Source organism: Poecilia mexicana, unplaced genomic scaffold, assembly GCF_051168715.1.
Source record: "Poecilia mexicana isolate PSO_F unplaced genomic scaffold, ASM5116871v1 scaffold_2, whole genome shotgun sequence".
Lineage (NCBI taxonomy): Eukaryota > Metazoa > Chordata > Actinopteri > Cyprinodontiformes > Poeciliidae > Poecilia > Poecilia mexicana.
The window spans coordinates 3062873-3090665 of NW_028263371.1; the positions used below are offsets into that span (position 1 = coordinate 3062873).

Here is a 27793-nt window from a genome sequence, read left to right on the forward strand (position 1 = left end):
TATCTTTAGAAAAAACAGTTTTATTTAGACTTTTAAACATATAGATTAAGCACTAAGAGAATATTAATACAACTAAATTAATGCAACTAAACAAAATGCTGGCTGTTAACCATATCTTTACAGAGAAAAAATATTCACAGAAATTAGTTTTACAACTTTTTACTCAATAAAAAAGAGCAAATTAACCAAAAAAATCAAGACAGTCTTCCTAGACTGTGTGAGCCGAGGAGAACCAGCAGCTTTATGGTAGATTGTTGTTCCAGTGTCGCTCGTTGGGCAGCACCCTGCAGAGCCGCAGGCAGCAGCTGATGGTGGGCTCATAAAACACGGTGTCCGGTTCCTCTATCGTCGCAATGCTCCCCCTGCTGGCCGGCGCAGAACTGCTGAACAGCGAAGGTTTTGGGTCTTTAACTAAAGTTCTCTTTGTTATGCACCCCAACTCTACAAGTGCCTGATGGGAAAACAAAGAACCAGACCTTAGCTGTCAAACATTAGAGGCCGTCAGTGGTGCGAGTTTAATACAGTTCTTGCCAAATAAAATAACTTTAATTTTAATTACAGTAAACTGCTAACTTACTCGTATAGCTTGAACTTTTTTCTCTTTTGCCATGGTCAACTTCAGACTTTGATGAATTTTCTTTTGTTTCTTTATGCGATAAACTAATACAAACTGCAGATTTATAAAGTGGAAGGAAACTGTAACATGGTATGTTTTATTAAAAAAAAAAAAAGGTGAAAAGTGCATCCAGCCTCTCAGTCAGTAGTCAACGTTTGCTTCAGGTGCAGCTATTAGACAGTCTGGGTAGGTACTAGTTTTGCTTAAATTATCTTAAAGTCAGATTAGACGGAAAGCATCTGTTTAAATCAAATATACTGATTACCCTCAGTTTTATAGATGTAAGCCACACCTTAAGCTGCAAACAAACTGTTTTCTGTCCGCTTGCATAATGAATGAGTTGTGTTACTTTTAACAGTTTCAGTTTTATGAGTCATACTTCTTAATAAGGAGTTGTTATTTCCAAGATTCTGCAGCTCCAGATGCAAAACCTGGAACCACATTATCTCTGATTGGGTTGTCCTGACTAGAACAGGAATGTCGGCACATAATATTCCAGACAAACAGCAGAGATGAGCCGTGATACTGCCATATAGATCATAGTCAGTTAATCAATATAAGCTGCAATACCTCCTAACCAACTGTTACGGACAAACTTTGTTTTATTTCAATCAATCAATCAATCAATCAATCAATCAATCAATCAATCAATCAATCAATCAATCAATTTCATCTATAAAGCACCCTTCATGTTGGAGACAGCTTACTGGAAACACATAATGAAAGGTATTTCTGAACTGGGTTTGAACCGTCCAGGATCACAGTCTGCAAGTACAAATACCAGAGTTGTGAAGTAAACTGGAGCTGGTGGGTGGGATACTCCCTTTTGCTCCCCTCTTTGTAAGAGGGCTGGTGGATATTGAAAGAAATGTATTTTCATTTTTTCTTCACTTTCCTGGACTAGCCAGGGGAATCACTGCTCATATTCTTTGCTTCATTTCTTAATAAAAAATAATAATAAAAATGCATTTTGATTCGTTCTTGATTGACTCAGTGTTTCACCTTAGGTAAGACTTATTTATTTCCTCCTTAACACCAACATATTGTAATAAAAGACAAACTATAATCCCACACTGTGCTCCTGTAACAAGTGAATGTCCCCACTGGGATTAATAAAGAACTACTCTATTCTAAAAACCTTTTAGGAAACCATCCATTGTTACAATAACACAGTTAGGTCTCGTGTGTCGATCTCTTATTTTTAGACCAACAGCAGTTTAATATTTAAACTATAAAATTAAAGCCTTTATGAACTCCTTGATTTTTTTTAAACTATCTTTTCAGAGTCACAATGGGCAGTTTTTTTGAATGCCATTAGTCAAAAAGGTTGAATTTGTCCAAAATATCAGACCTGACTTTTTGTAATTATCTAATTTCACTTTTATTTCCAATCACACTCAATTTTATTTATGATGTACAAAAGCTAAAAATAAAAATGTAAATGACAGCACCCCCCCAACCCCTAAAAAAGCTATTTTCTCAGAAATGCAGCATCAGCATGCATCCTCTCTTCGGAGAAGGCAGTGCAAAGCCCGTTCTCCTGCAGGAACCAAGACAACTAAACTACAACAAACATCATTTCCAGCAGAGAAAGTAAAACCTGCTGCCTGTTGTGAGTGAATTTCCGTTTACCTGCACAATGTCCAGCACAGTCACAGGCTGCAGGGCGTCTTTGTAATGTTCCAGTAGCGTCTGCTGAGTGAGGCCCGGCTGAGACATGATGTGGTACAGAACCGCCTCCAGGATTGCCTTACACACCGGCCGGTTCACCTTTCCGTCGATGAAGCGCCATGGCCGGCTGATGAAGCTCAAGTTCTCCCTGCGTGGACGAGAGATCGGAGGTAGAACAAAGTGAATAACGGGATCTGGGAAGAGTGGATAAAGCTCGCTGCAGGGAAAACTCACTCAGTATCGACTGATGGTGATTCTACAGCCTCTTCCAATTTTTCACTACTTTCCCTGCATTTTCTGATCCTCCCTGGTCTGGCTTGTTCTTGCTCGGTTTCCATCTTCTCCTCTCCTTCTTGTTCAGGCTGTGTCAGCACTTCTTTCCCCGTTTCTAAAATCAGTGTTTTATCTCCGCTTCCATCATCTGTCCGCTCTTTCTGCTGTTCGGCTTCATTGGGTTTCCCTGTTCCATTGTCTTCATCAAGTTTCCCAGTTCCATCGTCTGCATCAAGTTTCCCAGTTCCATCGTCTGCATCAAGTTTCCCAGTTCCATCGTCTGCATCAAGTTTCCCAGTTCCATCGTCTGCATCAAGTTTCCCAGTTGCATCGTCTGCATCAAGTTTCCCAGTTCCATCGTCTGCATCAAGTTTCCCAGTTCCATCGTCTGCATCAAGTTTCCCAGTTCCATCGTCTGCATCAAGTTTCCCAGTTCCATCGTCTGCATCAAGTTTCCCAGTTCCATCGTCTGCATCAAGTTTCCCAGTTGCATCGTCTTCACTGGGTTTCCCAGGTCCATCAGCCCTGGTATCTCCGTCCGTTTGCTTCTCTTTGTCTGATGCAGGTTTTTTTGCAGGCGGTCCCTCAGCCTCCAGCTGCATTGCTTTAATGCACCTCTTGCGTGCAAAGGGGAAGTTGTACTGACTTGTCAGGTGGGGACGCCTGTTGGCGTTCTCATGAGGCTGAGACATTTGTTTGCAGTTTACAGTCAGAAGCCACGGCTCGGCGTGCTGCATGAGGACCCAGCGGACGCTCTGGCTCCCGACTCGGACCACCTGGCCTTCTTCCTGCAGATCCTGAAGCAGAAAAGCGTCTATCAGAGACATCTACTTCGCTCTATAGGATCCCAGATTTTTACAACTTCCCATCTACAAAAATCACACCAGCTGCGTTTCCAATACAAATGTGCACAAATCTTTGTTGATATTCTGTTAATGTAAAAAAAACAACAAAAAAAATACTACTTCGCTATCGCGGTGTGTCCATTAAATATATGTATGTTTCTCTCTTTTTTTATGAGAGAAACATGTGAGCCCATGAGGACCTGTCTGAGAAATGTCAATAACTGAAATGGATTTTAAATGTTTACTGAGACACTAATCCTTTTTTCTTTTTTGTTGTATTACGTATGTGCATGTATATATATGCAGATGCGTATATGTTGGGTTCATAATAATATTCTTAAATAAAGAATGCTATTAAAAAAACAAAAAACCTAATCACTGAGTTACCCAGCAATGTTGCACTTTTTAATGTAAACGCTGTAGTAGATCAGAAAATATTTGTATATGATTTTATTTCCACATATCATCTTGGTGCATCTCTATTCTATTTGCGCCACTTTCATTAACTTGTGAAGCGAAAGTGAAAAGTTAGCAGCCAATAGGCAACAATTAACTCTGTGCGTTTACCTTCAGGTACTGCTGCAGGCTCCTCGTGCGTCCAGACCGCGCCTCCTGCAGGTGGAGATGAGAGACGTGGAGATCCCGTTCATCCAACCCCTTTTCACCGGCTTCGTCTAAACTCCTCCTGAGCCGAGCGCACGCCTCAATATCCTGGGCGCTGTACCATCTGTCCCGAACCAAGCGCTCGTCACACTCCTCTGCAGTGGGCGGAGAGTAGGACGGCGACAGGATGATGCGGGTGAGGATGGGAGGCAGCAGCGAGGGGCCAGATTTAGTCAACTCCAAAGGCGGAGCAACTAGAAACAAGAAAAATTTTGATTTTACAGCTCAGAAAACTTAATTGTGAAAGTTTTGAATCCTCTGGTACCTACTCTGTTCACTAAAGAGGTGGTGAGCTGGAGCGCCTCGCAGACTGAGCTTCAGGATGCACGACTCCACCACAATGTTGTCATTCATGTTAAGATTGCGCAACTTAACTAAAACAAAAAAATATATTTATTGAAGTTGAATTTTTTTCTCTGTTTTTTCATAGAACAAAAAAGTTGCTGTTGCATAAGAAAAAAAAGCACGTTTTAAAAAAAAAAAAAAAAACTAAACTAAATACCATCAATAGAATGACAATTTTCAGTGAACACAATGGAAATAAAAGTGAAAAGTAAAAATAATAACATAAAGTTTTACCAATCCCTGGAGAGCAGTAGCCCCGCATCAACAAGTAGTTGGTGTGTGACGCTTGGTGAGCGCTCACTTGAAGCTTTTTTCTTCCATCACACTCATCGCCATCGTCATCGTCGTCATCATCATCTTCTTCCAAAGCAGCCATGCTGGAAATCAATAAGTCATACTTTTTAATCTTTTGCTTTTTCTTCATGTTGGCCTTGCAACTTCAATAGCACCAAATTACAGCAATATTAACGCACAAAAAGGGTTTATGTAACCTACCGTATTTTCCGCACTATAAGGCGCACCTAAAAACCTTCAAATTCCTCAAAAGCCGGCAGTGCGCCTTATAATCCGGTGTGCCTTATATATGGACCAGTATTGAGCCACAACAGGTCTAGCAACTACAGTAAGCAGCCGCCGACTTCTATTTCCCCGTAGAAGAAGAAGAAGCGCGCGGTGTATGCTGGGATAGTTGTCAGAATGCTGGTTTGTTAATAAAGTTTGACTGACCTATCTACCTACCGACAGTCTAGAATCAGGTCATCTGCAGGTCATTTAGCACCACGTTCTCCACCAACATGCTGTGCGCGAACGGAGAAGGGTGACCATCGTCCGGCCACGCCCCGGCCCAGTCGCGGAAGGCTCTCCTCGCCGACCGGCGTCGGATTGTTTTGTTGATATTCCCTGTAGTGCAGCTTCATCTAATGGATGCATAACGTACGTCCAGCCCCTACTGTAGCGTCTATTCTATGCGCCTTATAATGTAATGCACCTTATATATGAAAAAAGTTTTAAAATAGACCATTCATTGAAGGTGCCCCTTATAACCTGGTGCGCCTTATAGTGCGGAAAATACGGTATTTTTGATTTGTCTATCCCAAAATAAACTTCTTTCAAAACTTTGAAAAGAAAAAAAACCGGAAACTTCTTTGATCAGACACCAGTTTCATTCAAACAGGAACTCACCTCTTGACCACCTCATTGTCCACCAGGCTGCTGTCCACCACTACAATTTGCTTGGGGATGGACACATGGACGCTCAGCCATCCCAGAGTCATCAAGCTGAGGGAGACCAAGCAGGCGCCCCCTGGAGAGCTCAGAGGGAACAGCAGCATATCTGATAGGTCTGGAGGATCCGGTGACTCATCCATCTGCTCTCTGCTCGAGGAAGCATCATCATCTCCAGATGGATCTTTCTGTTCATCTGATTGGATCTTCTCCTCTGTGTTCTCAAGTTTCTCTTCTGATTCCTGGGATTTCTCCTCTTCCCGCGTTAGACTTTGGTTGTTGTCTACTTTGACTGTGGATTTGGCTCCAGCTGTTTGCATCTGTGGCTCCGTTTCAGAGTTGTGCTTGGCCTTTTCTGACGTTTTCCTGACGTACACCTCCTCGCCGGTTTGTGACCTGTTTTCAGGTTCGTGATAGAAAGCGGTGACAGGCCTGTCCACCCCTGGCCCTCTGGTTATTAAATTCCTCAAGAAGCAGAAGGAGTCGGTGCACAGGGAAAATGGAAAGCGCCACACGAAATGCCTGCCAGGCAACAAAATACAGTCAAATTATTTGTTTGAGCTGTTAATTTGCTTAAGCTGTTAATTTCCATCAAACACTGGATATCAATCTTTTATTAATTTCAGGTCACTCTAAGATATACATTCAAATTTGGGCTGATATCTGTAACTGAAAAACACAAATACATTTATATAAGCATACATTTTGTCACATGCATAAACTCCTCTGGAAGACATATTAATATCGGGATTCGGAACATTTTTACTTGTGAGATCGATTCCAATATGTAACAAAAAAAAAAAACAGCAACTTTGGTCGATATTGTTAATGTCAATATATAGTGCATCCCTAATTGAAAAGAAATGGCACTTTAGGCAAACTTGGCTCTGTTTATCAAAAACTTACAACACAAAACAGAAAAGCAGCATCAACTTTGAGCACAACTCCAGCCAATGAAGCAGCTGTTTGCATAACTCACTATAAAAAGGGTTTAAATTTTATCTGAGACTTACAAGATGGCAGAAATAATACAGAGCTTTGTGTTCTCAAATCTGATTATTAAGAGTTGGAGGTTTGTACTGGCACCGGCAAACTGCTATGTTCTGTTATTTATTTATACATGTCTAATACCAGAAAACGTGAATTTTTAACTGTGTTTTAATGTCTAAATCTGAAATTTAAAAATTGTAAATCACTTAATACAGGACATAAGAACGCTGACCTGTAGTAGGTCTGGGACATCTGGAAGGACATGGGCAACATGGGCAGGCCTCGGTTCTTCTTGGGCTCGAGCGTCTTACTGATGCGACGGCGATTGAACATACGCCTCTTCTTGCACTGGACGAACACTCGACAGAGCAGCTCCTGGTTATACTTACTGTATGTGTGGAAAGTCTAAAACACAAAAAATAAAACTTCATTTGGCAGAAATGTAAGAATTCATAATTTTATGTTATGAATTTGGTCACAAGACTCAATCAAAATATTTTAAAGGGGCAGTATGATGCATTTCCCAGGCATACAGAGCCATTTTGTAGCACAATCAAGTAACAGTTAAAATCAGCAGTGATGAGATGCTGCATCAAATATGACTTAAAAAGAAATGTTACTTCATAATTTAACACCTTGAAATTGGGCCTCTGTCTCTTTAAAAACTCCAACTCTTTCTGAAACTCCGCCTTCAGGAAGTCATCACAACATGGCTCCTCTATTAACCCCTTAACAACATTTTTATCAGTGTTTTACTGAGCAGTAGCTCAGTTTCTACAAATGTTTTACACAGCTGAATGGTTGCCATGAGAGATTAAAGGGTTTCTCAAACATGCATGAAAGAATCAAAGCAACACTCCACATATGGTTACATAATGTAATGTAAAGCTCAAATGGTCAATTTTACATAGTAATGCTCCTCTTTTGCTGTAAAATGATGACAGAAGACCAACAGACGCAAGTCTGAACAGAAAATTCACAATAAATAAACACCTTGCAACAAGAGAGGCTTAAATAATGTCCTATTGCATTTTACATTTATTCAAACTAAATGGCATGTTGTTGTCACCTGAAATGATCTGAAAGACTTCATCTGACCATTGGTCATAGACATAGAGCTCTGGATCAGATTGTGTAAGACGATAGCATGGATGTCTTCTTTGCTGTGAGGAATAAACACAAACAAACCATGATAGGCACCAAAACCAACATAAACAGAAGAAACATTCATCCAAGTTTAATTGTACTGCACAATTCAGCAACACGGTAGTTCAAAATGCTTTACATCTTGAAGACATCCATAAAAATCCTTACCAGTTGATGATGTCTTTGGATGGGACATATTTTCCACTGTCTATCGCAGAAACTTTAAATCTGCAAACGAAAGATTATGCATATGGTAACCTTGATCTGTTTTAAAGACAAACACAGAAAAATCTTCTATGCTAGTGGTGGCCAAACGTTTTGCCTTCGGGAGTCAAAATATTTTACAAATTTGTTACTTGTGATTTTTTAAATTTTAGTTTTATCTGCTCAACAATAAACTTAAAAAAATTTAAATCTGTACATCATTAAAGATCCAAACCATAAAAACGGACTTCAAACAATTTTGACATTTTGTGGGTCAGCCATTGTTTTTTATTTTGCTGGACAAATTTTTGTCTTTCTTGACTTGTTGTCGGGGACCAAACAAAAATTATTTCAATGACCAAAAATGGCCCATGCACCTCATTTTGGACACCCCCTGATCTATTCTTACCGTGTGAAGATCTGCTCTTGAGAGTCAGGTATGACCAGGTTGCGATCACACATGACGGTGCTGAACTTCTGTCTCAGCAGCCGCACATACTCCGAGAAGACTTCGGCGCAGTCCTAAAACACAACGAGCAAGCATGAATCCAAATTCCCTACCGTCAACATGAAACGGTTAAGAAAACAGAAACAGATTAACGCACGTCTGCCTGATCCGGGTCAGCAGGTTTGTTCTTCTCCAACAGGCTCATCAAAGCTTTGTCCTGATGCACCTCAGCCAAACAGATCCTGAGACAAACAGCTCATTAAAACGCCTTGAGGGATTTCATTGAAAAAGTTCAGTCTAACATGTGCTCTCTAGCCCCACCTGTAGTTCAGGAGTGTTTGAGGATTTTTCAGGATGTATCTTGTGCGACGTCCAACAGCGACAGATGTTTTATCTTTCGATATGTCGAACTCTGCGTGGAGAAGATCTCTTACGACACAGAATGGCACAAACGGCCTTTTTATCTGCAAAACAAGAAAGAAAGAAAAGCGTCTTTCAGGAGGTTGATTATAGAAAAAAAAAAACAGTAAAAAAATGATCAAAAGAGTCTGATGTCTAACAGATGTGTATTTGTACCTTGCTGTTGAGCAGGTGTGATGCCACGGAGCAGAGCATCATGACCGAGTCCTCCTGAACGGACCAGTAGACTCGGTGTCTGGTCATTCTCTTCAGAGCCTGGTGGTCAGTCGCGTCATGGGCTCGAGTGCGTTTTCTAGGTTCTATACAACAAATGCACACAGAACAGTGGAAATTCAGGTATTTACTTTTTGTTCATTTTTGGTTTCAGTAAGCTCAATTTAAAATTTAAGACCGTTAAAGGTATAAAAAAAATGTGCTTGCATAGTAACCCATGTTCAGTGCATTAAATCCCAAATATGGTAGATTAAATTAGAACATATGTAATGCCGAGTCTCGCTTGTCAAATTAAAAGCATCTTTAGCAAACAACAACCTTTAAGCAGCTTTTAAACATACTTTTAATTAAGCCCACATTTTTGTTTTTAACAGAGCGCTATTATGTTTTTTCCAGGCACATAGCACCATTTTATAGAGCAATGAAGTAACTATTAAATCCAGTTGTTATAAAAATGCTACTTATTAAATATAATGTAGAAGAATTTGAATTTGCAATTTAACGTCTTTAAATTGGGCCTCTGTCTCTTTAAAAACTCCTGTTCTTTCTGTAACTCCGCCCATAGAAAGTTACCAAAACATGGCTCCCCTGTTAACCCTTTAACAGCTTTTTTACCAGTGTTTCACTGAGAAGTAGCTCCTATAATGAGCTCAGCAGATGTTCAGTTCCACTGAACGAACAAATACAAAAATGTATAAATTTACTAAATAAAAGTAAAGAAAAGCATTTTAAACTTTTAAGGTCTGGATATTAGATGATTTCATTGAACAGATCTTGTGAATTTTTACGACATCTTAAGAAAACATCCTGATAATTTCACAAAATTACACCTTTCAAATCTTTAACAAACAATTTCAAGCACATCTGAACCATGTTCTATGGTAAACAACACAATACCTTTTTTCTTCCTGCGTGGGGCCTTGACCGCTTCTGTTTTCTTCCTCTTCCTTGTCTGTCCCTTTCCTCCAACCACCAGCTTGTTTCTTAAAACCGACTCTATCCCCATCTGTTTACAGAGAAATCAATCATATTTTTAATCAGCAAGTGGACATAAAACAATAACTTAAATTTGTTTGATTATGTAGTTACATCAAGTGAATATTACAAAAACCGGAAGCTAACACGCAGTCATACCTCAATGTTTTCTGCAATCAGAGGCCGCTTGTTGGTCAAATAACAAGGTGTGAGGCTTTTTCCTGTCATTACAAACATCATGTTAAGTTCAGGAACAACATGATACTACGGCAGCTTCACAAGAACTCACCAGGTTTTGATACAAGTGACGGACAAAAGCCCTTCAACAAACTCACCAGCTTGAAGAGTCATCCTGAGGGAATTTCTACTCAGCAGGCTCTTCAGCCTCAGTTTGGAATCTGGTCCCTCTGAAATACTTGGCCTCTGGAAACCATAATAATAACAGTTAATAAAAGTCTTACATCAACATACTGTTGCAATTTTAGACTGTGATTCTAATGTTTATGTTACTGGCTTAGAGGCGAGTAGGTGGCATGTCCACAGCCAGTTGCGTTTCAGATGACTGAAGAGTTCAGAGTCCAGACCTGCTGCTCCTCTGCCGTCTCCCGGTATGGAGCCGTCGTCACACACTTCATAGCTACCTCTAAGGGAGCAAGAATGGGAGAAATGAAAGGTACTGATTATTACAGCTGATTTAATTCACAATCTAAAAATTTTGACTACAAACAGATGCGAGTTTCTATGTAACGTTACATTATTTTATCTGTTACTGAGAGTGTGACACAGCAGCCGCACTGAGGCCAACAAGAAGAGCCTCTGAAGATTCTGTAAAACAGCTGAGATGATTACTGGCGGCGGCCTGCGCTTCCTGAAGGCCCTGTGCAGCCTCACTGCAGCAACAAGATACACAACACTCAAAACAACTCCTCCCACCCTGGACCTCATTAATCTGCTCCCATAACTCCACAAAAACAAGGACAAACAGGCTGAGAGAGACGGCTCGTTTCCAAACACGTACGCACACTGAATTCAAGCACATACAAAGTTCTTCACCAAGCAACGAACTGTCCAAACTATTCAAATAAACCACAGAGGTGGAAGGTCATAATTTAGAATCTAGCTGAAAAATTATGGGGTAGCATTACTTTCAGTTGTTATAAAAATGCTATACATATACATCAAATTTGATTTTATTATAATTAACTGGGCCTCCATGTCTTTAAAAACTTAATTTTTTTCTGAAACTCTCCATTCAGGAAGTTATCACAACATGTCTCCTCTATTAGCTCTTTAACAACATTTTTATCAGTGTTTCACTGGGAAGTGGCTCCTATCATGAGCTCAGCAGATGTTCAGTTCTGCCAGGTGTTTTATAATTGCTGCTGACTAGTCTGGAGGAGCTGAGCGGAGAGCTGCTGTTGTGGAAAGTTTCCTTCAACAAAGAGTGAGGGGAAACTGTTTCAAGACCCAAAGAACCAGGGAGAGAATATATATACTTATATTTAAATTGGTATATATTCAAAGTCTCTACATCGTTCGAAGTCTCTGCTCACTGATCGCAGTCAGGAGAAAGAGCCTGGAGCAGAACACAGCTTATGGTTTTATAGGGAGGGTTTCATTCCATTCACATAGTTTGATAATCTACTTGGTTACAGAACAGATACCAGGCAGTAAACACGTCTTCTTTTACTAGGGGAGCCATGAGAGATAAAGAAGCAATTCAATGACTTCACTGTAAAGCTAAGGCCAGAGAAACTGCTTCAGGAGCCTTTTTCAAGAGCTCAAGCATCACACAAGAATCATACTACTGTTATGCATTGATTCAGTTAATAATCATAGTAACCTTAACATTTTCCACTGCACTGCTCAGTGAGACGAAAGCTCGAAAGCTTGGAAACTGCATAAAATTTCAAAAGGTCCTGAAATTGTATGCATATATAAATTCAAAACTTCAACATTCAAAAATACTTTATTCATCCCAAAGAGAAATGAAATGTTGTAGTAACTCATATCCATCCATCCATCCATTCATCCATCCATTTTCTTTACACCCTTGTCCCTTAGTGGGGTTGGGAGGGGTGCTGGTGCCTATCTCCAGCTAACGTTCCAGGCGAGAGGCGGGGTCACCCTGGACAGGTCGCCAGTCTGTCGCAGGGCAACACAGAGACAAACAACCATGCACACACACACACACACACACACACACTCACACCTAGGGGCAATTTGGAGAGGTTAATTAAGAATATATTAATTTGCCAATGAGGATATATGTGTCTTTTTTTTAACCTAATTAGACTCTTTCGATTTAGAAGTGTTTACAGAAAGACTTCTACAAAAATGAGCAATTTGTTTTCTAAACAGTTTTTTTTTTCCTAATACATGAAGACGTAATATACTGCTTACTTTAGCAGGTAACTCATTCCAGCAATCATGTTGTGATCGTGCACAAAAGGAGGTGCCGAATCATCGTCTGGGTTGTTTCTCTTGCTACGAACCACCCCTTCATAAGAAGAAAAGCTCAAAATTAGTCAGATCTTCAAATAACAACTGTTTTACTTCACATTGTCTTAGGCACTGAATTAGCATTTTATGTGTCGGTGTATCCATGTACCCAGTGGAGTATTGAGGCAGACACACATCAGGTCGAACCAGAAGCTCTCCACGTCCTCGGCGGTGTTGAACGTGTACTGGCGCCTCTCGAAAGGCGAATCAGGCGGCTCCTGCACCAGCCAGTAGTGAGGCTCGGAAGTGGTTGTGTCGACAATGGAGGCGTTGCGCTTCAGGTAAACTAACACCTGGATGAGAGTAAAACGAATGACAGCAAAGAAATGAATTCAACATATTCTGTCTTTGACACCATCTTTCTTATTAAGAAATTTTGACTGATATGAAGCATTTTAATTTTAAATGTCATGTTTTCATTAGCTGTAAGCAGAAAATCATCCTAATTAGTAGAAATGAAGGCTCTGTAGCATCAACCTGTGTGTAATTAATATGTATAATGTGTTTCACTTAATGATAAAGTTCCTTAAATTACGGAAAACACTGTTAGAATATTAAGAATATTATTTTTAATAATATTCTAATGTATTGAATGGGTCAGTATATAAATGAAGCTAATGTTTTCATTTTAATTACATCTATGATATTGCTCAGTACCTGGTCTTTGTCTTTGAATCTCTCAACTACACCGAACTGCACCAAACCCATGTAGGTCAACTTCTGCAGGTTCTCATGAAAGAGGAAAATGTATTTCCTGGAAAAGAAAAAAAGGCAGTAATTGCTGCTCGGCAGACAAGGCCACGGTTTATGACAGGAAATTATATTCAAAGGTAAAGAAAAAGAGAAAGAAATGAAAATCACCTTTTATAAAGAAGCTGTCTTTTCATTCTAGCGGGCAGCGCTCTGACGAGATAGTGCTGCTTCACAGAGTCACTGAGGTAATCCTCCAGCTCATCCACCTGCGGACGCGCAGGCATGAGCAGACAGGCATGAGCAGAAAATTGTTGCTTGTGAAGTGCGAGGTGTGCAGTTATGCATTAATGCCTTTCTGTCTTGTCTGCATCAACTTCAATGTAAAACAAGTTTCACATGTCTAACCATGAGGAAATAAAGTAGATTTTGTGAAACATCCTGTCCTGTTATGTCTTTCAAGTGTGTCTTTCACATTTGATGCTGAAAAGAGAATGTATATTTGGACCAAGTGTGTGGAATTCACATTGTTTTGTTTGCTTTTTTAAACATTTTTAAATATTTTATGAATCAACCGGGAATGAAATTTCAATGTTCTATGAAAAACTCCCAAAATTATTAGCTGAATTAATCGCAAAGCAGGAAAAACTGTCAGTTTTAGGAATCAGGACAAAGACATTTTAAGACAGACGACCAAGATTAAGTACTATGGATGTACAGATCCACTTGTTTTTTTTGTTTGTTTTTTTTTACTTCCAATACTGACATCTGAGGTTCAGTAAGTTATATGCAGATTTATTTATTTTCATACACAGAAATAAATGCACTGAATTACAGATTTATTCGATAACTCTGCCCTAGCACAGCTCATTAAATACGCCAATAGCTTCACAAGCTTGATCAAACATGTAAAAACAACACAACTTTAATTTGTTCAGTCAGTGCAATTAGAACTATAAAAGCCAACGTAAAATAAATAAATAAAAAAAGTGAAGCTGACTAAAACAATAGGTCGACTACTTTGGTCAAACATGTGAAAATAAACTGTAACAAACCTTTCACATGGTTCAGAAAGTGCAATTAGGAATTCGAAATATAACAAAAAATAAATAATATAGCTTGTCGTCGCTCAGAGCACAAAGAATAGAAGTAGAATGAATAGATCTGCCTCTACTTATCAGGCATTGTCAGATTATAAGAAGGGTGTGATTGATGTCATGCCAAAGAAAATGTCTAATTCTGACTGAGAACAACATAAAAATGATTTGACCCTTTTATGTTTTCTTATCTCTTGAGAGATGATCATCTCATTTCCTAATCTAAATCTACAGTGATTATTATCATGACCATCAACAATTTTTGATTTAATTTCAACCAAAAAGAATTCAGCTGACCACAGGGGATTTACTGGAGCATCACATGTTCCTTTAACTTCTACATAAAACTTTGCTCTCACCTTGTAATTGATTTGGACGATCTGCACAAAAATAGAGAGAGGCAAGCACAGGAGGAGACTGCGAACCATTGCCCAGCCGCTGGTGAAACCTTTGTGTAGAGGAACAGGAGGGATAAATCTCCTCCATGAGTCTTCATCAGCATACACTGTCAGAAAGACACAAGAAATATGAATGTTTCTTTAATGGCCTTTAGTGACAAGTACCTTTACAGAGAAATACCTGTAGTTTTTTTACCACTTTACCCCAATGACACTCTTACCTTTCATGTCGGCATCAGACTGATCCGGTTTAGGCTGATCACCCTGCAGCCCGTCTTCATCGCCTAATCCCTCGTCTATTGGAGGCGGGTTAGAGGTTTCGTCCTGCTTTGCTTGGGATTCTGGGAGCCCGGCACCAGGATCAGAACTGGCCGGTTCCGCCGGACTCTGAATGGCAGAGAGAGCCTCAGTGGGGTTATTCCGCAGTGGGTGGCCGTAGATGAGGTACCAGAGGAAACTGTGAACGACACGCAGACGAATCATCTTGGGCTGGAAGCCCAACGTTTTGCCCAATCCAGGAACTGTAAACGTCAAAAGAGAAGAAATACGGTTGGAAAATTGGTTAACCTCACAAAAAGTCCTGAAATTGGATGTATTTATAATGCTGTCTTATGGCAAAATCATTTGTTTTCGATAACAAATTAGGCACTATACTCTCTGGAATCCTGGAAATTGTATTAATTAATTTTCTTTTTCTTTTTTTTTATAAAAGTGCCAGAAAAACATTTTCTAACATAATTAGCCTCATTAACAGATTGAATGTAATTATCGAGCTCAACAACATTTTCCACTGTAAGTGGCAACTTAGTTTTTCTAAGAGGAAAGAAATACTTTCCATCATTCTGCAGTTGTTTTGAAACTACAGTGAGCAAACTGTCTGTAGCACTGAGAACTATAACAATCAACATGCTAGATTTAGCATAAGTTGGGCCAGACTTTAGAAACGACTCACCGGGGCAGTAACTCAGGGCGGCAATTCTTTGGGGGCCCCACAAATTTTGGGTTTCTATTTTTTTTTATTACAATTCTTTTTATGCACACGTTTTTTGTATATGCCTGTCGCAATAAGCAATTAATAAATTAATCACACGGTAAATTAAAAAGAGCTTGATAGTTTCCATTCTGATGGTTTTTATATTTTGAAAGACAAGTTTGTTTACAGACATCACAGTCCCTTTTGTTTATGATTTCTGTTTTGTGCATTTTTGTTATCTCTGTTTTATTTTTTGCTTTTGGTTATCTTATTGTTGATATTTCCAATATCTTCCAGTTCCACTGTTAAGTGTTATTTACATAATTGAAGTCTGTTGTTCTCTGAGAGAGCACTTACATTATTATTCCATAATCAATAAATTACTTGAAAATGGTCCCAAAAACAACAACATTATCGTTTATCACAATAATTGCTGGGGCAATTTGTAATTAATAAGTAGGACTACTTATTAATATACTGTGAAAATAGTAAAATATTTTTTCCTTAGTGGATGGGGCACCAAAACTGGCTCTAGCCCAGGGGCCCATATCCCTATAAATTCGGCCCTGAGCATCAGTGGGAAAATTTTCCGATTTAAATTAAAGCACTTGGATGGTTTTATACATTTTTGTTTTAAATTATTTTTGCAGATACTATAAAACTGTGTTGTTTCTACTTGATGTCATAGTGTGACAATCTCCTACCAGCAAGTTTAGCACCCTAACACTGAAGTTCAAACTATTAACTAGAAAATGAATGAAACCTAAAGGGATAAAGTACAAATATCCACGTCTTTGTTTACAAAAGCTGGCTTGACAAAAACTGAAATCCCAATGTGTCATTATGAGTGATTATTAAGAATGTCAATTAATAAAAGATCTGTAAACCACAGTGTTTTCTGTATACTTCATTAAAAGTAATCACAGAGAACCTGGTGTGGGTTTAAAGCTCGCGTCTTCATCACATCCTAACATCTGGTTTCTTAAGACGCTCTTCTGTGCTTTTGATGTGGTTGCCTTTTCTGATTTGAGCTGCTCTCCTTTTTCTTCAGTAACCTGCAGACTGAGGGACAGACAATAAAAGACAAAATGAACATAAGTTAAAAAAAAAAAACAGAAACTTGACATATTGTAGGCTGGTGTTTTTCAAAGTCGTGGTCGCTGTCGGGGCATCAAAAGGTTGGAGGGAAGATGAGAAGAAAATGCAAAACTAAAAAACTCCTTTCCATCCTACAACGATACAGAACTTTTTACTGGACCTCAGCAGAAATGGCCCATCTTGTTGGTGCTTACCGTCCAGCTGCGTAGGAGCTGGAGATTCTGAACCGGATCTGTTCGATGAGCTGACTGACTCTCACATCACTCGGCTGAATGGATGGATGAGCAATTATGTCCACCTACATGTGTGAAGGAAAAAAAAGAAAGAAAGAAATCACAAAAATGTTAACCAGGATTAATAGTTTGGGGTTTTTCTTTATAATTTAGTTTTATTTCAATGTGACTTTTTGTTTGTCTAATTCAGTTAGTTTTAATTAGTTACTAGAGTGCTTGCCAGTTTCTATTATTTAAATATTGTTTAGTTTAGTTTTTAGTTGTTATAGTAGTAGTTTTAGTTTTTTTCATATTTTGGCTCATTTTTCGGTGCAGAAAAGGTCTAAGTGTTTTATTGTGATTATGTAAACATCGATTGGGTAATAAATACTCAGCAGAAGAAACCATTTTCAAAATCAAAAGTCATCAATTATCACTGAACAACAACTGATTCTGATGTTTTCCCCCAAACTTTGCTGTCACCATTTTGTGGACTAGAATAGAGCAGCCAGGAATATTGAGTGACGTAATTTGGTGACAGCTGACATAAACTGCTTGTGTGTCAGTCTGAAAGGCTGATAAAAGGATTCATAAACACAAAAACAAAGGATATTGTATCTATAACTTCAATATGTTTTAGTTTGATAAACAGTTCCAGATGGTTTTCACCCATTAATTACCATTTCTCTTTATTTCAATTAGAATTTTTTTTTCTCAATTTCAGTTTTTGTTATTTCCTTAACATTAATATATTAATTAATTAATATTAGCTGTATTAGCTTTGGTGACATCTTCATGATAGTTTGTGAATAAATCTAGCAAAAGGAAAGGAAAAATCCAGCTGTTCTAGCATTTAGTTCTCCTAGCATAAATTCAAGTATGGCTCCATACAAATGCAGGCCATTTCCCACGTATGGAGTGGAGTTTGCATACCTTCTTAGTGACCCCGTCCTGTATGACGGTGGTGGTGTAAAGCTTTAGCAGGCCTTCCCTGGACAGACTGTGGACAAGCCGCAAAACAGTCTTCTTGCAACACTTTGAGCTGACGCCATCCTTCTTTTCTGCATCATTGATGATTTTCTGCAGCCTGAAAACAAACAACCACGTTGAGATTTCCCCTTAAGAGTCCAATTCACTTCACAAAGCAAAGAAAACAAAACTGACGGGAAGAAGCCCTCTATGATCTTAAAGCTCTGAATTGCTTCGACAATCATGTTCTTCCTCTTCAGCAGGCGGTACGTCTCATGAGATCTCTGAAGGAAGAAGAGGGGAAGAAAAAGTGGTCAACTTTAACCTTTTCATGAGGAAAAAACAAACAGATAACAATAAGGAGTCATCACCTGTGGCTGGAAGACACTATCAATCTCAACGATCTCGGCGTTCGCCGGGTTATCAGATGGATGCACAGCCTCGCTCTGAGACAAAGAGCTGGCAGGAGTTGAGTTGGGTTGTTCCTCTTCTTCCACTGGAGGTTATTTTGATGCAAGAAAAGAAATCCAAAACACACATGAAGAAAAATAATAGCAAAAAAAAGAAAAAAAAACTGTAGATAAAACCCTTTTAAGGCAAAACTATATTTGGCTTATAGTTTACATTCCAGAAAAATGAGAGAGAAGAGAAGCAATTTTCAGTTTGAGCTGCAGACACAAGCAATTTTGTTTTTCCAGAATGGTTTCACACCAAATATATCTCTATATTTTTTCTACTTCTTAAAACTAAAGAATATTTTTATTTTGACAAAATCTACAAAGATATTTTAAAAGGACAATAAATTGGTGCAATTTCCATAAATGCAATGGTAACTTTTTCCATTCCAGCTAACCAGTTATATTTTCATTAATTCTACTGATTTCATCTGATTATCCAATACTTCACACTTCTCAGTCAAAAAATAAATAAATTGTGTAAAGATTTGTGAAAACAAGAGTTGTTTAAGTATATTTTAAATATATCTAAGTTTTTTCTTAATATATCTTTAATGGCTATATACAAAGTTTTTCCTACATTGTTATTGACAGAATCTAGAATAGGTTTAATACAACATAAAACACATGGAATGAGTTAAAACCGTTTAACCTGGTTTTGTGAACATTTATCAGTAAAAGGTCAAAGTTCAGCGTAACAGTGATGCATATCATAAAATCAATCTGTGGCTTCTTACTGATTGCAAAGCTTCATGTTTTTTCAGCTCGTCTTAGTTTATTAACCCCACAAAACAAACTCTAAAACACTTAAACATGAGGCTCCTTAGAAATAATCTGGTTGCTGCTGTGCTTCATGTAACCTTAACATATTAAAAAAGTGGGTTCTTTAGTCTGTCCATGCAAAATGTTGCTACAAAACCAGCAGAATTAAGCTAGTTTTGTAGTATAATTTGCTAAAAAACTGCTATGCTGTAATGGTAGCAAAACATGAAGACATCTATAAGGTTTGTAGGGCTGAAACGATTCCTCGAATGATTCGAGTACCTCTATTACTAAAATTCCTCGAGGAAAATTTACCTGCCTCGAAGCTTCGTTAATTTATGTTTTATTAGTTAGCGCACCGTGTTCCGGCCGGGACTTCATTTGCGTTGCGCGGAGCTCTCACTTCCGCCTCTGAGTTGTTGACAAAAGCTAAGTCTCAGCGGCATAAAGTCCAATCTTCAAGATTGGCCCGTGGGGATTTTATTGATTGATGATAATGCCCGACTTTTTATCGTTTTTGGGGAACCAATAAGCATCCTTAAAATGACTGGGGGAATGCCTGGAGTACGGCAGCATTTCTCCTCCGGGGCTGCTGGTTGAAAGCGAACGGCGGGAAGAGCGCTGAGGTGAGCGGATAGACTGAACAGGGCGGGCGGCTGAGTAGCTGATGCTTACCGTGTAAATGTAGCTTTACCGACGAACCGCACAATAAATTTCATATCCCGGTCTGAAGAAACGGGTGGCGGAGCGCATCGTACATGGCTGGTAGATGAGTTTCTGAGTGTGACCAGTGAAGGTGTCGTAAATGTCCCGTATTGCTTCCCCCCGTGTTCGTCCCCCGGTCTAACGGTTCGTCAGTCCGCTGGTCTATTTCCTCCCCTCCACCCCATGTTCGTTCATTCGCCCTCTCCTCCCACTCCAGGCACATTTCCCGTATTTTCAAACCCAAAGCGTGACAGGTTAGGTGGCAAGGTGAGTTTAATTAATCTATTAAACTCACTGAAGATGAATACATAAACTAAAAGCTGGATTGTAGACATTTTTTATGAGCATATTTGTGAGCCTGCCTCTTTGTTATTAAATTCAGTATAATTTCAGATTTTTCTATAACTTTTCTTCTGGTTAACTTAGAAAGTGAGCTATTATTGTTACAGGTTAGTTTTCTAAACTACAAAAAAGCAACTGTTAGGGATGCTCAAATATGAAAAATTGGACTGATATTGATATCTGATAGTAACACCGGTATTATGCCAGATTTACCAATATTTCATTTTATTATTATTTTTTTTATCCGATTACTCGATTAATCGTAAGAATAATCGATAGATTACTCGATTACTAAAATATTCGTTTACAACAGCCCTAAAGGTTTGCATCATCAGAGAGTTTCTATATGTTTTAGGGGTTGATTGATTTCTTGTCTGAGCTGTTCGATTTCCATTTCAGAAAAAGTAGGTTGACATAGGTTTGCTTTTTGTTCCCAACAATTTTTTTAAAGATGTAATTTATCTGTAAATGTTGCCCTAAAAGATAAAAAAAACTGTATAAAATCCTTCAGAGAGGGCCACAGATGGCTGCAGAGCCGCACTTTGGACAAAGTTTAGTTACTAACGTCTATTTCTGTCAACCTACCTGGAGCAGGAATGGATACGGAGTCGGGTGTTGTAGCGTCGTTGGATCCGCTGCAGGACGGCGATTCACCTGAGAAATGACAAGAATGTTAAAAACACAGAGATAAACATTTTAAACACTCCACCAAGCTGATAATTCTTAAGATGTCAAAAGTTATGATCAATTAGATTCTCACTCTCAGCTTGAGCAGACGGTGTGACGGGAGCGTCAGGTTCGGTCTGCTTTCTTGTCCCGCAGTCTTCCTCCTCTGTCCTCTTTGCTCTAGATTTTTCATCTGCTTCACCACCCTTTCCGTTCAGCTCTTCATCCTCAGTGTGATCAACACAAACCTGCTGGTCCTCCTCTTCGTCTTTGTTTCGGCTTCTGCCTGCTTTCTTACTCTTCTGGGTTCTGGGAGTTTTGCGGCTTTTGCTCGAGGTGGACGATGTCTTGGTGTCCGATTTGTGCGACGCTGAAAAGGACAGCAGCTTGTTCCTTTCCTGCTCTTTAGCAAACAGTTGGAGTTGATCGCTGGCGCTCGCGCATCTGTGGAGACAAACGAGTACAACTGAAATAACGAGCTGCAGGCGAAGGAATGTAAAAAAACGGAAAACAGTCAATCGTTTATACAAACTTGTGGCTGATAAATTTTGTGGTTCTCTGCCGACCCTCATCCTCCATAAAACTCTGTAGGATGGAAAAGAATCCAATATAAAAATATGACCCAGGAACAGATGAAAACTACAAAATAAATGTAATCATATAATTATGAAATATCTTAATTGCTACTTTTCTTTTATAAAAATAGGCCTGGGGCCTTAACATGTTCATTTTGCTAAATTAATTACAGAGATTTTGGCCAAAATAAGCCCCCAAGCCCCTAGTGGGTTCCAAGCAAATGCTGCAGACAAACCCAACAGGATTATGTCAGACTTTCTGTTAACTGGAGGTTAGGTTTGACTGAAAGAGAACAGGTTTTGCTCTTAACATAAACACAAACTTTAGGGTGAAATAAACAACTACATTTACCTTAATAACACCATCCCTGTCCATCTTACGACAGATCATGCGAGATTCCAGCCGACCAACGTTCATTCTTAATCCAATTTCTCTGTGAGGGACTCCCTTTGTACCAGAAGACAATACTGAGTGGAAAAAACAAAAACAAAAACAGAGAAGAAATTATTTAGCTTCACATTTTAGGATTAAAGAGAAACATGTAGAAGAAGCTGAAACTGAAACTATTAAGATAAATTTGTGACTGAAAATAAGTAGGTGTCCAAGTACAGATGGGTAGTTGTTGAGAAGGGATGACAACACAGCTACAAATTTCAAACATTCATTTTAAACCAAAGTTTTCTCATTATCTGAAAAGAAATCAGAATAAACATTGTGTGTTTTAGTTCAGTTATGGTTATGAAAATTATTTTTACTTGCCAAATGCCACAATAAGAGAAGAGATTTTCAATAAAGTTCTTCAAAATTAGAAGATTAAACACATTTGGTAGAATTACACTTTAAATGATATAATTTGGGTCAAAGGCTGTGAGTCGCCTTCCAGGAGTTTCTGGAATTTTGGCCCATTTCTCCAAACAGAACTGGTGTAACTAACTCAGGGCATCTTGCTTTTTCCAAAACTGTTTAAATAAAAAAAATAAAAAATAGTGTATGTATGTTTTTGAATTTTATGGAATAAATAAAAAATAATAATCCTTCTCTCATTATTCTAGTATACTGTAAAAACTTATAATTTTGGTAAATGTAGGCCAAAATAAGGAAAATGTAATGACAGAAAGTGAGGAATAAGCAGCTCATCTTTTTAAAACACTATTTTAAGATCTTCTTTTACTCTTCGCCTTTGTATTTCTTGTAATATTTCACTTCTTGCAGTTTATGAATGGCTTAAAAATGACTGGCTTACTTTGCGATTTCACGTTATTAAATTAATCAAACTTACTGATGTGGTAGGCCTGCGACATGAAATCCCTCTCCATGATCCGTCCCTCAGACGGGAGGACTCTTCTTCCTCCTCCTCCTCCTTCAGCGTAATCGTCATCATCCTCATCATCGTCGTCAGAATCTGCAGGAGTTTTTTTTCCATACGGCTTCAAGAGTTTTATGCAGCGAATAAGGACTTTACTGCCTGGAGCAGAAGGAGAAAGGCATGATCACTCATCAGGCGCTAAACCAAAAGCTTCCACTGTAAAAGTTGTTAGAATTCAGGTAAAGCATTTTTACACTTTTGACTACATTTGTGACTGAATTATCTTTTAAAAGTAGAGAAAAAGGAAGGAAGAAACACTTTGAATCAGAAAATATTTACTCAAACCGACAACAAGAAATACTTTTGTTTACATCAGCAGTTTGGTTTTGACTTTATGCGAGTGTTATCAGCTGAGGGCTAACAGACTGATGGGAAAGTCTCAAATGTCTGTATTGTGGTTGGAGCTGAAATGATTAATCAGACTAATTGTGATTAATCAAATATTGAAATAATCATCAACTAATTTAGTAAATGATTAATCACTAACTGGAGTACACACACTACACAAAAAGGACATTTGATGAAAAAACCCCAAAAAACAATATATTCAGTCATAATTAAGATAAAATTGTACAAAATACATTTTGCATTTAAGATAAAAAAGCATATTTGTCAACAAAATTCCAGTGGAATAGTTTTAGCTTCACCTGCAATAAAATGTTTATTTTCTTATTTAACAAAGGAAATGAATTATTTGTTTCCTGCATATTTTTAATGTATTTCTAATATTGTATAAAACAGGCTTAAGTGGCTAAATAAAAAATCTGTTGAATGCCAATTTTTTCAACCAATTAACCTATTGATCTTCAGATTAAAACAATTACTAAAATAACCCCTCGTTGTTGTGGTGCTCACGTATGTAATAATCCCTGTTTACCATTTTTATTGGTGCAATGTTCAGCACTGGGATCCAGGTCTTCTAAAGCGTACTGACAAAACTCCACCAGCTTGCTGTATCGGAGGGTTTTGAAGAGACGCTTCAAAGTCTTTTCGCTCAAATTCTGAAAGAAGAGAACGGAGGAGCATAACGGCACAGCAAGCAAGAAGAAACGTGAGCAGTCACACACACTCAGGTGCTCACGAGGTGCTCTTTGAGATTGTCCACAGTGGTGAAGTGGTCAGGCAGCTGCAGCAGAAAGTCAGACACGTGCTCCATCAGGATGTCGTATTTGTTTCGCCTGACAGAGCAGAAAGAAGAGAGAGGATTTGTTTAGGAGGTGAACCACAACAAGAGGGTAAAATGAGACACAATCACAACACAACTTATTTACAAAAAGATTGTTTTTTTTTTCTTTGAGACTTTTTGTTTTTGTTTTTAAGTAGAATTTCTAAATTTATTTTGATTTTTTTTTTTTGCTTTTGGAAAGCATGAAAATAATTGTAGAAATTGACAAAAACAGCATAAATACTGATGAAACCTTTTCTGTTATTCTATCCTTGTTTAGTTGGTTTATTAATCAAGATTACATACTTTCATTATAAACAGTCACAGCTGCTCCTGTGTTTTAAGCTTCCAGAAGCTTAAAGTATTGACCACTCCTGGTCTTACTAATACTGACTGTATCAAATATATCAGTGTAAGTATATTGACAGGGGTTCTCAAATCGGCGGCATAAGACTCACACACTTTAGCCCACCCACAGTGGATTCTAACCACATATACAAAAAATTATTTATAAATATTTTATATAATCTTTTTTATGGATAAAGATAGTAAACTGAATTTAAAGTTCCAAAATCCTGATACAAGGATTAAAATCTTCAAAGGGCTCCATTTTTTAACTGTCAGTTACTTAAAAACCAAAACAGTCGATGACTGCACAAAAACATAGGATTAGAATGTCTTAGTAATATAAATCTGTGTATAAAAAGGTAAATATTTTTTCCAAGCCAGACGTTAAAGACTGCACAAGTTATCATGAAATCAGACAAAACAAAGCAAAACCTAAAAATGACCACTGTGTTGAATATGACGTAAAATGCAAAGACAGTGTTTACAAATATATGAAACAGAATACTGATGTTTGATGCTGTTAATAGTTATTACATCCCTGTTTAATGGACCTAGTAGTGATGCTTGTAAAGTCTTCTGCTGGTATTTTGTTGTGTCTAAAGTTTGAGAATTTATAAGAGTTGACTAAATAAGCTGAAAAACAAAAACGGAACCAAACAGACCTGTTGACATGGAAGCGCTTAAGCAGGAGCAGGATGGAGTGCTGCTGCTGTCCTGTCTTCAGCCGTCTGACGTAAGACTGCATGGTGATCAGGTCATGCTTCACAAGACACTTCCTCAAGTAGTGCATTTTTCGAGCATCTATCCTGCTCAGAATCAACAGCTTGTGTCAGTGTGAACATTAAAATAACAATTAGCTGCGTTTCCATCAACCATAAAATTGCGCATATTGTAATTAGAAAAATGTATTTGCTTAAGGCAAGCGTGCCAATTTCGAAAAAACTTTTTTGATTATAGATTTTCCCCCTCTAGGATGAGGTTGGGGTTTTTTCAGCATTTTTGAAATAGATGTATTTCGCAAAACTGGAATGGAAACACTTTATTCTTTATTAGCCGGATGTTGCTAATGACGAAAACATTGAAGAAGAGGACAGGAAGTGGTAAGAGGATGAAGGTTTGTTTTTTGTTTTCTTTCAGACAATCTGAAGCTGGCTGCAGCAGAGCTCTCACAGCATCACACAGTTCATAAAAGCTGTGTGTCATTCCAATGTGTTGAATCCTTAGCTCTTTAGTAAAATAAATTACTACAATTTCCCCAAAAAGCAGCATATGAAGCTGCTCCCAAGTGTAAGGGGTTTGTCGCTCCAACGTCTGAATAAGATGCCAACGTCTCCTCTGATTGGCTGAATTATGAATCCCAAGTGTAAAGGGCTTGTCATGGCTGAATTATAAATATATATCATGTAACTGTTAACATCCGTCGCTGCCATAATGTTCAATAACTCCTCGTGTGAAAAAATTTATTCATTTTATTTCTTAATGAAAACACCGCAATTGTGAAATTATCTTTTTTTGACATTAGCAGAAAACAAAGATTTGCGCCACATTTGTAATGGAAACGCAGCAACTGTAACAGCAGACTGAAGCAAAGGACATCTCGCGTGTCTCCTACTTGAACAGACTTCCATGCAGATCGCTCTGTAGCTCTCCTTGCCAACGACCTCGGCCAACTTTCTCAAGCACGCAGTATGAGTCGTTGCTAATTTTTGACTCGGGATCGTTGTTGCTTCCGATCAGAGTTCGGAAGCGCAGAGCCTGGGAAGCCACGACCACGAGCTTCCGTCCATATCTAGAGGGTAAAATAAGAGAAATGTATTCAGCTTTAAATGAATACTTTCCCATATCATGAATTACTATTAAAACACACCAACCTTTCCTGAGCCTCCTCTAGGTTAACCAGCAGAGCAAAGGACTTGGAGCGGATTTGCTTTGTGACGTTCTTCCTCTCTTTGAAGAAGACACACGAGCCTTGTATTCCATCCTGATTCTCGGGAATGACATGAAGAGGATAAACGTCTCTTCTGTCATGAGAGAATTTCTGTTTCTGAGTTTCAAAGCCCGTCTCTGGGTCGATGTCCTTAAACCTGAAACAAAAAAAATCCAGGCTATCAAAGGGAAAACTTCAAGGTTCATGTTAGACTTAAACCTTTAATAATAAAATATATGAAGAAAAGCATAAAACACCATGTAGTGGAACATGATGGTGATAATAAATTTAACATAAATTGATTTCCAGCCAGGAACTAATATAGTTTTAGCAAGAAAATGTGAGAAAATGTGTCATGTTGAAGGTTTTGTCTTGAAAATTGGAATCGTCCTGCAATTTATACATTCATAAACCAAATACTCACATAAGTCTAATTATACATATGAATATGCAGTTAACAAAAGTGTTATTCCAGTCCCTAACAAGCTGTAGAACCTGACTGGAAAGAAAGCGGTTAAAAGGAATGTCATTTTTCTACCTTTTCTTACCTTTTACAGTTCTGTCCATGTCTAATTTAAGTAGCTCAACTGAAAAAACTTGATTATAGTACAGACTCCATATACGTTTTCTTTATCGTTGGGTGTTGTGCAAACCGTATATCGAAAAAACAGGCTTCATGTTTAGTTTTAGTTAAAGTTATGTGTTAAATACTAAGGATATCTGTTAAAAATGTCTACCCCTTAAGTGAGGAAGAGGTTAAATTTTAAATTTCATTGTGCTTTCTTGGACCATAACAAATTCTATTGTATAAAGTTAAATAAAACATTTGACTTTTACGGGAGTAAGTGGTGATATTGAACTCTGCTTGGCTTTGTACGAGTTAAACAAAGAAAATGTTAAAAGTTCAGTTTTGAATAAACTGGCAACAGGAAGGGTCGCGCGAGCACCTGTCAAACAACTCGATGTCCTCTCTCTCCTCAGGCAGCTCGTGGAAGCTCAGGTCGGCGTTGTTAACAAGAGACCTCCAGATGAAACCCTTGGTGCAGTTGTCTAGCTTCAAGGGAAACTTTGGCTCTCTGTCCTCCAGACGTATCCAAAGAGACGGGAGGGTTATTCCGTCCAGTCCCTCCAAAGCCACTTCATCCACAACGATGCTGAGCGCATCCATAGCTGAGCTAGCCCTGCATGCTACAAGCTACGCTAGTAAACCGAATCGAGCCGAATCGTTGAACACATACGGTTCGCTTCCGTTTGACTCAACTTCTTATTTCTTGCTGTTTATCAAGAAAACAATAACTTTTTTTTCCATAAAAGTATGCAGGACAATACGCTACCGCAACTATAGCAACCAGAGCGCTGAGTCCAACTAGTTAATGTTTGTATACGTCATATTTCAACTTTGACCTTACGTCGTGCGTATGAATGAATAAACCTCTCCTCAAGGCGGCGCTCAAGGACACTTTTAGAAAAGCAGCTGTTTCACGAAGCCTAGTAGTATGGAGGCCACCT

At 38.5% G+C, this 27793-nt stretch overlaps 1 protein-coding gene across 1 annotated transcript; it reads right to left on the reverse strand.

Moving 5' to 3' along the window:
* On the reverse strand, positions 1-27711 carry gtf3c1 (general transcription factor IIIC subunit 1). The gene is made up of 40 exons (XM_088008934.1): positions 27232-27711; positions 26229-26441; positions 25970-26146; positions 25020-25163; positions 23926-24022; positions 23722-23845; positions 22758-22943; positions 21830-21945; positions 21435-21487; positions 20997-21346; positions 20822-20890; positions 18344-18468; positions 18168-18256; positions 17937-18090; positions 16986-17089; positions 16625-16755; positions 14942-15241; positions 14682-14827; positions 13397-13494; positions 13193-13289; positions 12645-12828; positions 12437-12533; positions 10544-10676; positions 10369-10456; positions 10193-10254; positions 9956-10064; positions 9002-9144; positions 8747-8889; positions 8583-8667; positions 8387-8499; positions 7942-8001; positions 7697-7790; positions 6860-7032; positions 5596-6159; positions 4648-4790; positions 4338-4442; positions 3973-4262; positions 2522-3357; positions 2249-2435; positions 1-451 (listed from the first exon to the last, which is right to left on the reverse strand). The coding sequence occupies exons 1-40, from the start codon at positions 27450-27452 to the stop codon at positions 242-244; spliced, it is 6813 nt and encodes a 2270-aa protein (XP_087865060.1). The 5' UTR covers positions 27453-27711; the 3' UTR covers positions 1-241.
* Between the last annotated feature and the right edge of the window lie 82 nt (positions 27712-27793).

Bases quoted from the DNA above. Each gene is read 5' to 3' on its own strand.
- gtf3c1 (XM_088008934.1), bottom strand. From the start codon at position 27,452: ATGGATGCGCTCAGCATCGTTGTGGATGAAGTGGCTTTGGAGGGACTG. The intron at 10,065-10,192 runs GTATGACTGCGT...CTCTGTAAACAG, and splicing joins TGATTGCAGAAAACATTGAG to ATGGGGATAGAGTCGGTTTT. The intron at 9,145-9,955 runs GTATTGTGTTGT...TTTGTTGTATAG, and splicing joins CCCACGCAGGAAGAAAAAAG to AACCTAGAAAACGCACTCGA.